At 42.3% G+C, this 14,043-nt stretch overlaps 1 protein-coding gene across 1 annotated transcript in view; it reads right to left on the bottom strand.

Moving 5' to 3' along the window:
• The window catches only part of LOC124615633 (probable G-protein coupled receptor CG31760), a 611,636-nt gene that overhangs the window by 147,974 nt on the left and 449,619 nt on the right, over window positions 1–14,043 (bottom strand). Inside the window, exon 5 of the mRNA XM_047143641.1 lies at window positions 13,404–13,472. Coding sequence (XP_046999597.1) covers window positions 13,404–13,472 — 69 coding nt within the window. The remainder of the gene's footprint in view (window positions 1–13,403; window positions 13,473–14,043) is intronic.

Genomic DNA, 14,043 nt, shown 5'->3' on the forward strand with positions numbered 1-14,043 from the left:
GCAGCGGAAAACCCATATATCATTATAACTTCATTCTTCGAGAGCTGCAAGATCAATGTTATTTGTACAGATACCAGCTCCATACTATTTATATTGTACTAAAATCCGGCAGAAACCTATTTCGTCGTCGTCCCCATCCGTCCCTCTTCTGCTTCCCTCCCCACCATGAAAGGTGAAACGCAGTATAAGAAAGGTTGTCCCTTTGACTGTACTGCCCAATAATCCTGGTCTCCCAGCCGCTCGTTAAGTACGGAAGACTCCACGAATTCGAAAAGCACGGTTTCTCCATCTGGAGAACACAATATTCAACTGCCGGTGACCGTTCAACGCAGATTGTAAAGTGAAGTCGACCCCGATGTAAAACGTTTCCTATTATTCATAAAATGAGACAACAGCAGTAGGAGGCAATCAGAAACTGAACCATTATTGGAGTACACAACCGGAACTGAATGATACTCTGTTCTCTGTAGCACGACTCACCCAGAAAATCCGAGAACCGAAAACACGCACAGAACAAAAACAAGAAAATGATATCTCGAAGTATCTTTGAGGCTATTTCGGACGTGTCACTGCTTCAGAAAAGAGGCAAGAAAAATTATAAACAAAAAATTTCAACTTATTAAAATCATTTTTGTCACTATAACGACGTTCGTAATTTCATTTGAAGAGTTCCTGCATGTCCACTGTAGCTGCAGTGGTTTTCCGACATAAACGGATCTAAAATCGTTTAAATGAAAAGCCTAAGATCTCTCCTAGCCTCGGGTGTAATTATGGTATTTCATGTAATCCTTCTTACAGTCTTTTAGTAAAATAAATGGGATAAGACGTGCCTTATTTTTGCACTTCAGCATACACAGTTGTACGAAGAAGATTTTTGTAACTATAATTATTACGTTATTAATCACTCATAAGCTGATTTGACGTGTAGTATCTCCTAACGAGGCAAAATGTCACGAGTTTGTAGTATGTTAGCGACATTAACAAACTGAAGAGGAAACCAATGTTCTGATCATTTTAATCTGAAAAATCGTATGCATGTAATTCGCACATTATGTCCCAGTGAAGATATGGCAATAACCCACAATGCGTCCAGTCACCATTTTCAGCTTGGTCGTAGTTATTACTTTCGTCGTCGTCATCATCGTCATCACCATCACCATCACCTCCTTCTCCACCACCACCACCAACAACAACAACAACAAGAACAACAACAGCAACTCCATCACCATCAATAACGAAGACTGGTTATCGTCCCGTAATGTGCCTACACCTGCTGGTAGATCCATCAACACTGACGTCTACTTAAATTTCTCCATCCTGAGCATCTACACTGAAATACTACTCGCTCTCTCTTGTTCTCCGGTATCTTAAAAACTCATTGATTCAATTTAAATGGTTGACCTGTCGTTATTTTGTCTCTGTCTCTGTCTCTAAAGAGGTAAATTCCTGAGTACTTTGATTAATTCTCTTATTTGTTAGACACGAAAGATTTGTATATTTTAAAAGAATGGTATAAGACAAATTAGTGAAAATTACCGAACTATCAGTTTAATAAGTCACAGCTGCAAAACACTAACACGAATTCTTTAGAGACGAATGGAAAAACTGGTAGAAGCCGACCTCGGGGAATATCAGTTTGGATTCCGTAGAAATATTGGAACACGTAAGGCAATACTGACCTTACGACTTATCTTAGAAGAAAGATTAAGGAAAGGCAAACCTACGTTTCTAGCATTTGTAGACTTAGATGAAACTTTTGTCAATGTTGATTGAAATACTCTCTTTCAAATTCTAAAAGTGACAGGGGTAAAATACAGGCAGCGAAAGGCTATTTACAATTTGTACAGAAACCAGAATGCAGTTATAAGAGTCGAGGGGTTGGGAAGGGAGTGAGACGGGGTTGTAGCCTATCCCCGATGTTATTCAATCTGTATATTGAGCAAGCAGTGAAGGAAGCAAAAGAAAAATTCGGTATTAAAATCCATGGAGAAGAAATAAAAACTTTGAGGTTGGCTGATGACATTGTAATTCTATCAGAGACAGCAAAGGACTTGGAAGAGCAGTTGAACGGAATGGACAGTGTCTTGAATGGAGACTATAAGATGAACATCAACAAAAGCAAAACGAGGATAATGGAATGTAGTCGAATTAGGTCGGGTGATGCTGAGGAAATTAGATTAGGAAATGAGACATTAAAAGTAGTAAAGGAATTTTGCTATTTGAGGAGTAAAATAACTGATGATGGTCGAAGTAGAGAGGATATAAAATGTAGACTGGCAATGGCAAGGAAAGCGTTTCTGAAGAAGAGAAATTTGTTAACATCGAGTATAGATTTAAGTGTGAGGAAGTCGTTTCTCAAAGTACTTGTATGAAATGTAGCCATGTATGGAAGTGAAACATGGACGATAAATAGTTTGGACTAGAAGAGAATAGAAGCTTTCGAAATGTAGTGCTACAGAAGAATGCTGAAGATTAGATGGGTAGATCACATAACTAATGAGATGGTACTGAATAGAATTGGGGAGAAGAGGAATTTGTGGCACACTTTGACAAGAAGAAGGGACCGGTTGGTAGGACATGTTCTGAGGCATCAAGGGATCACAAATTTAGCATTGGAGGGCAGCCTGGAGGGTAAAAATTGTAGAGGGAGACCAAGAGATGAATACACTAAGGAGATTCAGAAGGATGTAGGTTGCAGTAAGTACCGGGAGATGAAGAAGCTTGCCCAGGATAGGGTAGCATGGAGAGCTACATCAAACCAGTCTCAGGACTGAAGACCACAACAACGACAACAACAACATCCAGTCCTTTGAAAGATAAGATTAAGCATGTTGGCATAGAGTTGTGAAATTGGGGCAGTTGCAAAGTAGGACCAATAAGTCGTTGACATCACCCCTAATTATGAGTGATCTGAAAACACTTATACACGGAGCTCACACAATCTGTGATGGAGATAGTTTGCCCAAAGAGCTCGTGCACTTCTAGACAGTGTTCAGGGAAAATAAACAATCTGCCCATCAGATTATTAGGGCTTTAGCAATTAAATTAAGAACCAGAAAGTGGATGGAGGGAAGAGAATGTCAGCAAAATCTCTAGCTTTTCTTCGATGTTTTGGCAATATTTCCTTCAAAACTACAAGAAACCCCTGTAATTTACTAGTGAAAAGGTTTTCCGCCCACTTTCTGAGATTGCGATCTTCTGGGAACAGTGGAGAACACAGAAGAACGCTTGGCTGGCGTGTACAGGTACAGCTGCCCATGCAGCTTCAACACGATACCACAGTTCATTAAGAGTAGTGACTAGCGTATTGTGACGAGCCAGTTGCTCGGCCAACATTGAGATGCCTGTCATCTCGACCGCTAGTGATACGAGGCCGTTGGGATCCAGGACGGCGTTCCGCATTACCCTCCTGAACTCACCGATTCCATATCCTGCTAGCGGTCATTGGATCTCGACCAACGCGAGCAGCAATGTCGCGATACGATAAACCGCATTCGCGATAGGCTACAATCCGACCTTTACCAAAGTCGGAAACATGATGGTACGTATTTCTCCTCCTTACACGAGGCACCACAGCAACGTTTCACCAGGCAACGCCGGTCAACTGCTGTTTGTGTATGAGAAATCGGTTGGAAACTTTCCTCATGTCAGAACGTCGTAGGTGTCACCACCGGCGCCAACCTTGTGTGAATGCTCTGAAAAGCTAATAATTTGGATATCACAGCATCTTCTTCGTGTCGGTAAAATTTCGCGTCTGTAGCACGTCATCGTCGTGGTGTAGCAATTTTAATGGCCAGTAGTGTAATTCTGTGTAATGTTATAACTTTGTAAAACGGTGAGCTGTTTTTTTTTTCCGAGGTCAATATTCATTTTCACGTAGAAAAGCTGTTTTTTTGACAATTTTTAACCTTATACTTCCTTATTAATTCGTTTACCAAAGTTTATTTTAATGCCCCAATCATTTCTAGTTGTTAAATTCCCCCCCCCCCCCCCCATATTTGTCTAGTGTTACAGTCCAAGCAAGTATAGCCATGCAGGTTTTGAGCCAGGATTCTAAGTACTTATCCACTAATAAAATTAATTATTTTCACTTGATCATTTGATAGTGTTTAGCCTGATCGAGAACTTCATTTATATTTTTCGAGGACTGATACAGTCATCATCAGTTTCCACCATTGATATAATGACGTGAGTTCTTTTTCTGGACATCTGCAACTTCTGTATAAGTTTCACCATCTCCTCCCCGTAGAGGTACTTGATGTGATTACGTAGGCTTTCCCGGCGTAATATGTCTTGAAAGTTTCTTCGCGTTTGCTGCCGGATCCTAAAATCAACTTGATATTTCGGCGATCCAACTGTCTATAAGCATGCGATTGAAATTAGGTTGGCTGATAATTTAATCAACAGAGACAATGGGTTTCCTCTTAGCAAAACGTGGAATCCTGTATTATCTCGCATCAAAACTGAACGTTCTTCGGTGCGGCCTTGATTGCGATATATCGTTGCCAGCAGTGTTTCACTAAGGGCGGCGCCACCTCCCTGTTTTTTAAGGCAGAAACCGTGATGGGCGGCGCATGCGCCGTGTACTGAACGGTGGCCTATATAGGACGTCGAATTGCAATCTTGCGTCAGTTCTCAGCGGGACTCATCAGCAGAAGCAGCATTTCCTGAAGATGGCGAACAGTTGGATCGCCGATATATCGAGTCAAGTTGAATTTAGGATCCGGCAGCAAACCCGAAGAGACTTTCAAGACTTATTACGCCGGGAAAGCCTACGTAATCACATGTTAATCGAGTTATCTCCCAGGAGGCACCTAACTGACAACAAACCCGACTTCCACCTCCGGCGTTCCACGAACGCGTGGCGAGAATTCGATAACGAGGCGTCAACACGGAGTTTCGTCCATCGGTTGCTCGTGGCACCACCGCCGGTCAACAAACCATTTCGGATCGGGTTCACTACCAATCCGTGCGTTGTAGCCGCGTGGTCGTGGGCGTCCTGCCACGGTTCGCGCGGATCTCCACGTCGCAGGTTTGAGTGTTCGAGTCCACCCTAGGGCATGGGTAAATGTGTTGTCCTTATCGTCAGTTATTTTAAGTTAGAGTGTGTGTAAGCTTAGGAATCAATGACCTCAGCAGTTTCGTCCCATAAGATCTTACCACAAATGTCCAAACACTAGCAACATGCGAGCTCGGTAGTCGATCAGCAGCGAAGAGTCAGTGAAGAGTTAAGCGACGAGGCATTGCGGAGTTCAGGGGTAGAGCTCAGCGGACCTGTGTATTGGGTCGCACAGCCTGCGCTAGACAGGTGCCGACGTTCGACGCCTCGGCTCTGCTAGAGTATCCAGAGGCGTGACGTGCCATCGCCAAGTCGCAGCCTGTTATGCTAAACGTGTCGCCTCTGCTTCACCGTCGCTGCCTACACTCTACCTGGTGTCTGTCACAGCGCTTGGTCAGCCTCCTGACTTCCAGCAACGTATGTTAGCCTTCGAGAGCGACCACCTCCTCTACTCCGGTACGAAGTCGACGCACATCGACGACAAGCTGTTCCCACCAGACGAGAGTGAACACCCGTAACATCTGCACTTTGTTGTTATAACAGTCTTCGTGAACCGCATCCACCAAGTTGCTATCCTTCGACAGACTCCTGTCTCCCTCGTCATGAGATTTAATCTACAGTGCCCAGCGGAGTTGGCAGCTACGCCATCCTGACACAACGGAGCAACGCTGCGCCCACGTCAGTTACGTGTAACTGCGTAGTTACGACAAAGTTACATTGAACGATTTCATCAACTGAAGTACGTTCTGTGTAAGTCTTTAGTAATGAGCGGACTTGAGGCTCCATCAGTGTCTTGCCTGTTATTAACTGTTATTTCAGTCACCAAGCCGACTGTTGGTTTTATGTAATTCTCCGCTCTTGTCAACTGGCAGCTATCTTCTTTATTCCAGCCTACTTGCTACCTCCTGCGTCATCAAAAACATGCTTTGTGTACGTACACCCAGTTTTTTCTTTGCTAGACTTTTCTTCCAGTATATTTTCAGTTACGATTTTCAGCAACCACTGATGTGAAACATGTCTAGTTGTTTTAAAGTTTCTAATCATTATGTTTTTCATTAGGCTTCTGTCTAAATCATTACTCGACTAATACATTTCAACTAAATCCCAATAGCCTCTTCGAACATAAAGTTTCGAAGGCTTTTAATTGTTGTATGTTTATTTTCCAGCTGTCGAAGTGTTTCGTTTGCACATACCAGTGCTGAAAATTTATATTTTAGTAGCTAAACCGCCTAAAAGAGAAAGTGCAATACCGTCAAGCATAAAGTCATTTTGCTGACAGTTGAGGTAACAGGCAGTTTGTCAATGGAGCACGAGAAAGGACGCGATGATAGAACATGTGTTGAGACATCAGGAATAATTCTCATGGTATTAGACAGAACTGTAGACGGTAAAATATTTAGAGGAAGACAGAGGTGAGAATACATCCAACCTCATAATTGAGATGGTAACTAGCAAGTGCTTCTCTAAGACGAAAAGGGTGGCACATGAGAGGAGTTCGTAGCGGGCCTCATTGAACTAACCACAAGGCTGATGACTCAAACCAAACAGTGTATATGATAGCAAATTAAGACCAAATAAAACACATACATCACAGTGAAGGTACCAAAACAGTCACATCAGTACACGGTGTACCCCACTCAAATTGTAAGGCAGACGCGTAGTCTCTAATGTAAACGACTATAAAGGTGCCGAAAGGCATCCTTCCTGTGACACATTATCCCAAGCATCTAGCGCCTTTTGTGGTAATACGGCATTCATTCTTGCAGTCCTGGAGAACGAGGAACTTCCCGCTTCATCATCCCCGTAGATGCTTATTTGGCGACAGATCCGGTGACCTCGCCGACCAGGGCAGTTTCTGTTCACCACGAAGAACACATTGCGTAGCAGCAGCCGTTTGTGGACGTGCATTGTCCTGGTGAAAAAGCACGTCTCCTTGCTGTAGAAGGATTGACAGTAGCACGGCGATAACGGCTTGTACAGGGTATCGGGCACTTATTCTAGCCTGGAAAAACACCAAATGTGAGCAAAAGTTGTAAGCGATTCCTTCAGTCTGGAACCGCGTGACCGCTACGGTCGCAGGTTCGAATCCTGCCTCGGGCATGGATGTGTGTGATGTCCTTAGGTTAGTTAGGTTTAAGTAGTTCTAAGTTCTAGGGGTCTGATGACCACAGATGTTAAGTCCCATAGTGCTCAGAGCCATTTGAACCATATTGTAAGTCATCCCCCCCCCCTTCCCCACATCGTGAAGGCTGGGATGAGGCCTTAGTGTCAGGGGTGAATGCACGCTGGAATAGGCAGCTTATCGTGTCAACGCCATACACGTGTATGTCCATCACTCACATACAGACAGGACCTACTCTCATCGCTGAAGACAATAGAGCGACATTCTACTCATATTATTGGATGTTCTGCTTTGAATGGTTTTCTAGTCTATTGTTAGTTGATGGTTGGAGTCACAACATCGTACCACATCGTTGTTACAGGCTACAGCAACCAGTCATAGGTGTTGGCCACTGATTGAAGCCTGTATATGATTGGAATTAACAGCTTCAGCGTCAGAGAAGCCAAGAAGATTTTGTCCTAAATCGCAAAAACTGGTAGCTATATAATAAATAACAACGAAAGGACGGCTGCAGGGGTTTCATTTCAATACATTCTACTCTCCAGTCAAATCTTTCACGACATCAAACTAGCCATGCTTGGAAGTGTCGTCGTGTCGGTAATAGTCTGGCCAGAGTCACGCTTGGTTTTCATCCCTAATCACACAATAGGTGAAGCATACACACATAATTGGTCTCTGGATGAAGATATATCGGCCACAATTGCGCGCGTAATGCTTAGATCTTGACGTGCGTATGTATGTTCTACGCGAATGTTCAGAACGTGTTCTAGAGGAGGGCGAATGTTCAGAGACCAATGTTGAAATAGCGACACACCACCGATGAATTGTGCCCAACATGTACATTAGTTCGTCAACATGTCTATCAAGCCTCCCACAGGCTCACAGTGCGACACCGTTCAAGAGGATGAAGGTGTCCAGTACTCGTCATCCGAACATGTTTACACACTACAATGAACGTTTCTACCACTATTCAGTTATAAACTCAGCACAGTTGCTGCCTGAAGAATCAAAAGAAAGCGTTATAGACAGGCCTGTGAGCGCCATCTGATGGCCGATGAATCACTGTCACTAAAACTCCGCAGCATGCACTTATTACAAAGCTTGGTGCCACTGACCACGAGGGAGCTGCATTTGCATTCCGGTAGTGTATGTTTGCTGTTATTTTGCCTCATATTTCATATTTTTTCAGAACTACATTTAGCCTCTTCCAGTCTTTTCCATTGAGTCTTTCTTGCATCTTTATCTATTCTACTTCTCAGACAGCAAAATTCGTCCTCAAGTGTCTGTTACCCAGGCCTAACATTTAGCTACGCAGCTTTGGCATCTCCTGCAAGTCCCATTACTTAAATTTTATTTTGATATGTTTGCATATCATAACTATAGGCTGAAAACATTTCAACGCTTCCTTCGTTTCACGCTCTCAGTGCAACAGAAACATTGTCTTGAAAGAAACAAAGCTTACTTAAATCTTCCAAATCTATTTATTTAATGTTATCAGGTATAGTTTAGCAGCCAAGCCGATGACAGCAAATTCAGTTTTTTCACTTGGGTTTCCCTTCCATGAACAACCAATATTTTAAAAAAATCATTATTTTAAAATAATCAACAATTGGGTTTTGTAAGATATTAATACTGTTAAGATGTGTGACGAAGAAGGAAACATTCCCAAGTGCCAATAAGAGATCTTGATGAAACTTGGCGATGTGAAGAGGAGCCATAATGCAGCAATAACTGTACTTTTGCTTGTGCCCAGCTTCATTTTTAAGGGGAAAACGCACCTCATAAGATAGCTTAGCATACTGGGTATGGAGAGAAATTCTTCGAAAAATTTGTATATAAAAACGATTCTCATATAAAATTTGATACGTAATTAACATAACTGAATAATTTATAAACGAATTTTGTAATATTTTGAAATTCTGCAGAACACTGCTCCACCATTAATAATTCCCAAACATGAAAATTTTGTTACTGGATAAATCAAAGAAGCTTTCAAGCTGTTTACATAATGTGTAATAAAGCTGGTTTCTGAAATAAGCTATACACAAAGAGTTGTCAGAGTATTTTAACCATAACTAATAAAAATATCTAAAAATTCGTTATTAATCTAGTTATTTATTTTACTTATATTTGATTTACACATTAGGAGAGAACTTAAGCACAGGCAAAAAGAAAAAAAAACGCGTTACATTATTTTTCTCCTCCACATGCCCGTCAAGTCTCGTCAAGATCGTTTACCGACAGATGGGAATGTTCACATGCAAGTTAAAAGAAGAAAGAATAACGTGACATTAGGTTAGAAAGAAGGAAACCATAAATTCCATTACTTTTTTGTTTAAGAGAAATATTGATTTCAGTTAAGATTATTTTTGGTGGAGGATAGCAGTTCAAGAAGTAAAAATATTTTAAAAAGTTCTCAAAAGAAAAATGAAAAAAGTAGCTAAAGTCGCTGACGCTCACTTCTGCAGTAGCCCTCGACACGGAGGTAAGCGATTAGATTCTATTGCTGGAAAAAATAATCGCAGCCTACACTTTGTCTCCAAGGGTCGGCCAGTTTGTGACATAAAGCTCTTGAACACAATACTTTGCGCCAATGGCACGGATAAAAATCCAAGTCTCTCTGGGCGAGTGAATCTTGTAAAATAGTTGATAAAGATTCATCTATAAGGTGAGGAATCAACGGCCACGCTGGCGCTAGTCAAGAGAGGTAGGCGATATGCCGGCACCATCACACGACACAGATATGGAACCGCAACTTACATACATCCATTGCAGCTAACACATACACTTGAGATACAAATCTCACACATCGCAAAGAAAGAAGTTTTTGTTGGTGGAGGAAGAAAACTCTCCGATTAGGCAGCTGAGACAAACCCTAGAACTTTCTCAGCTAACTGTGAAATACGACTTTTTCTTTTTGTTCATTACGAACAACTCAAAGAAAGACAAACTTCTGCGCTTGCTCCATTCTCTCTTCAAAATATACAGGGTGTTATAAAAAGGTACGGCCAAACTTTCAGGAAACTTTCCTCACACACAAAGAAAGAAAATTTTATATGGACATGTGTCCAGAAACGCTTACTTTCCGTATTAGAGCTCATTTTATTACTTCTCTTCAAATCACATTAATCATGGAATGGAAACACACAGCAATAGAACGTACCACCGTGACTTCAAACACTTTGTTACAGGAAATGTTCAAAATGTCCTCCGTTAGCGAGGTTACATGCATCCACCCTCCGTCGCATAGAATCCCTGATGCGCTGATGCAACCCTGGAGAATGGCGTATTGTATCACAGCCGTCCACAATACGAGCACGAAGAGTGTCTACATTTGGTACCGGGGTTGCGTAGACAAGAGCTTTCAAATACCCCCATAAATGAAAGTCAAGAGGGTTGAGGTCAGGACAGCGTGGAGGCCATGGAATTGGTCCGCCTCTACCAATCCATCGGTCACCGAATCTGTTGTTGAGAAGCGTACGAACACTTCGACTGAAATGTGCAGGAGCTCCATCGTGCATGAACCACATGTTGTGTCGTACTTGTAAAGGCACATGTTCTAGCAGCACAGGTAGAGTATCCCGTATGAAATCATGATAACGTGCTCCATTGAGCGTAGGCGGAAGAACATGGGGCCCAATCAAGGTATCACCAACAATGCCTGAACAAACCACAGAAAATATGTGTTGATGACGTGATAGCACAATTGCGTGCGGATTCTCGTCAGCCCACACATGTTGATTTTTAAAATTTACATTTTGATCACGTTGGAATGAAGCCTCACCCGTAAAGAGAACATTTGCACTGAAATGAGGATTGACACATTGTTGGATGAACCATTCGCAGAAGTGTACCCGTGGAGGCCAATCAGTTGCTGATAGTGCCTGCACACGCTGTACATGGTTCGCAAACAACTGTTTCTCCCGTAGCACTCTGGCGGTGAATCGAGGAAGTACAGTACATAGTGACGAAACTAAAATGAGCTCTAACATGGAAATTAAGCGTTTCCGGACACATGTCCACATAACATCTTTTCTTTATTTGTGTGTGAGGAATGTTTGCTGAAAGTTTGGCCGTACCTTTTTCAAATGGTTCAAATGGCTCTGAGCACTATGGGACTTAACTTCTGTGGTCATCAGTCCCCTAGAACTTAGAACTACTTAAACCTAACTAACCTAAGGACATCACACACATCCATGCCCGAGGCAGGATTCGAACCTGCGACCGTAGCAGTCCCGCGGTTCCGGACTGCGCGCCTAGAACCACTAGACCACCGCGGCCGGCCGTACCTTTTTGTAACACCCTGTATATAAATGTATATTACTTACGATTGTGAGAAACTCTCTCATATATCATTTTCTATTTCGGCATGTTGTATTGATTCAACAGTACTTATTACTAATGCCTCCTTCTTATAAAGTACATGAATTACTCTGCTCTTCCTGTAGAACAGTGGTAATTAGCTTGATCCCCATCCCACTCTAGCGGCCGATAGGTGGAAAAGGAACTAAAACACTTTCGTTAAGCTAGTAAAAAGTTTTCACTACTTATTTGGTAAATAATTATTATTATATGCTTTAGTTTGTTGTAACCATGGTTTATAATATTTTAAAGTGTAGTTACTTCCCTACTTTACATCCAGAAAGTAAGTTACGCTCGCGTCCAGAGACAGCACGAGTAGTTAAGATAGGAATGCCTCCGGGCACGAGTGGAGGGAAGGTATGTGGGAGAAATTCAGCGCGGTTTCAGTTATGTGGTGGCAGTGGTCGCCGCACAGCGCTTGGATAAAGTGGCTGCTCTGATGTTGTCTACCACCAACTACGATGTTCGTGTAGTTAGATTTTTGCACACTCAAAAGCCATCTCCGGCACAAATCAATCGCCAATTATGCCACGTGTATGGAGACACTATGAGCGACAGTATGGTCAGACGATGATGGAGGCAGTTCACTGATGGATGAAGCAGCACTGTCTTTTGGCACTGACGTGGTGTAGTCTTGTACGAATTTTTACTGCGATGGGAGACCACAAATCCTCATTGTCATTCGCAGACACTGAAAAATTGTAGGAGGGTAATCCAGAATATGTTATGTGGAGTTTTCTGACAAGAGGCCCTACTCTTGCGTATGACGATTCAAGACCTCCATACAGCCAAAGCAACACGAAATGTGTTGAATCATTTTGGAAGGGAGATCTTCAACCATCCATCTTACTGCCCCGACCGAGTGATTTTCATCAATTCCTTCTCATAAAGTGTTTTCTGGCACGGAAACGATGCTGAGGGCAGACTGAAGTGACTTCCTAGCTCCGGACTATGGTGGTAGTCTCCTATTACATGGGCGTATAGTTAATTGAGCACCACTACGATAAATGCCTCAACAATGGTGTTGACTATCTTGTGATGTATCCAGTGAAGCTATGTAAATATACTAGGAAACACGTTAATCATAGTGATGTTTTTGTTTTCTTTATCGATCATCGGAACTCACACTCTGCATGCACCTCTTAAACCATCATTACTGTTGAACCCGTGGGCGGCTACAAAATTTAACTATTAACTGAGGTACAAAAGGAGGTGGTAGCTGACGAAGGTTGGTTACTCCTGTTGTAGACGATACCACGTTGCCTAACAGTAAAACAAATTTTATTCCATCCCAGATCTTCAAATGAATTCTGCCAGCAAACGAATGAAGTGAATTTTTCAATGTTTTTCCTAAATCTTAACTCTGTTATTATCTGCGGCAATGAAATTGTTACTCAGCTGGCCCTAACCATCTATATATCAAACTGGTAATCTCTTAATCTACTTTATATTTTTCGTTTCGCTCTTAGATGCTTCCAAAGGGCGATTTAGAAAATTGTGTTAGTGGCAGTTTGTGTTATCTCGGCACCTAGTGTAGACAGTTAACTACGGAATATACTAAAGAACACCGCTTTTGCAGCGGCTGTACGTAAACTCTAACCATGACCTGTTTCGATTGCAGGCCCGTTTTACATGTGAAGATTTGAAAATAGTTGTAAATCTTCACTTGTTCTGTCACTTTTCTACTGAAACATGGGAGCTTCATACAAACAAGTATTTTAAGAAGTACATTTTTGATTAAAATCCTTCTTACACAAGGACAAAAACACAATTGTTTTTTTTTCAGTACGACATGGTAGAGCGTGCGGTCTGAATAATAGTTGCTGATATGTTCAGTTAGGGTCTCCGCTTTTAACTCACCGTACAGTAGATGAAGAACGCGCCCAACGCGATGACTCGAAGCAGAACTGGACTGGCCGCCCGTACCACCTGTAGGCACACAAACAGATTTCATGTACCACAGTCTCTCAGACGCGAGGGACATCCATGCTATCATAGGTATTTATTAGCTAATATTGATAACAATTCTCGCATTTAACAGGTTCAGAATGTGTAAGCTCTCATATTCTCGTAGTCTGAACCACAAGGCCACATACTTAAAAATTATAAAAATGCCCGGTTCTCAAAAGATCCCTGTTATCAAGGTTAGAAGATGGGCACCAGCCACAATCACGTATAGTTACCACAGGTCGCACGTAGAGTAATGAACTGCTGCATTTATTTTCACTTTGTATTCACACAATAAGATGGTCTCACCCATTTTGGTTTTTCTTTTATCACTGACCAGCCTCAATCCCCATTTGTTAGTCAATCTAATCCTTTCCCCAGTTTCTCTCCGTATCCACCACTCCATCTCCCACTCTTTCCATCTCCTCCTGCCTCTCCCCCTGTCCATCTCTTGCTCCTGCCCCCTGTGCCCATCTTCTCTTTCCCCCTCTGTCATTCTCCCCTTCTAATTCCATCTCCCCCCCCTCCTCTCTTTCTGTCTCCTGCTTCCCTC

Source organism: Schistocerca americana, chromosome 5, assembly GCF_021461395.2.
Source record: "Schistocerca americana isolate TAMUIC-IGC-003095 chromosome 5, iqSchAmer2.1, whole genome shotgun sequence".
Taxonomy (NCBI): domain Eukaryota; kingdom Metazoa; phylum Arthropoda; class Insecta; order Orthoptera; family Acrididae; genus Schistocerca; species Schistocerca americana.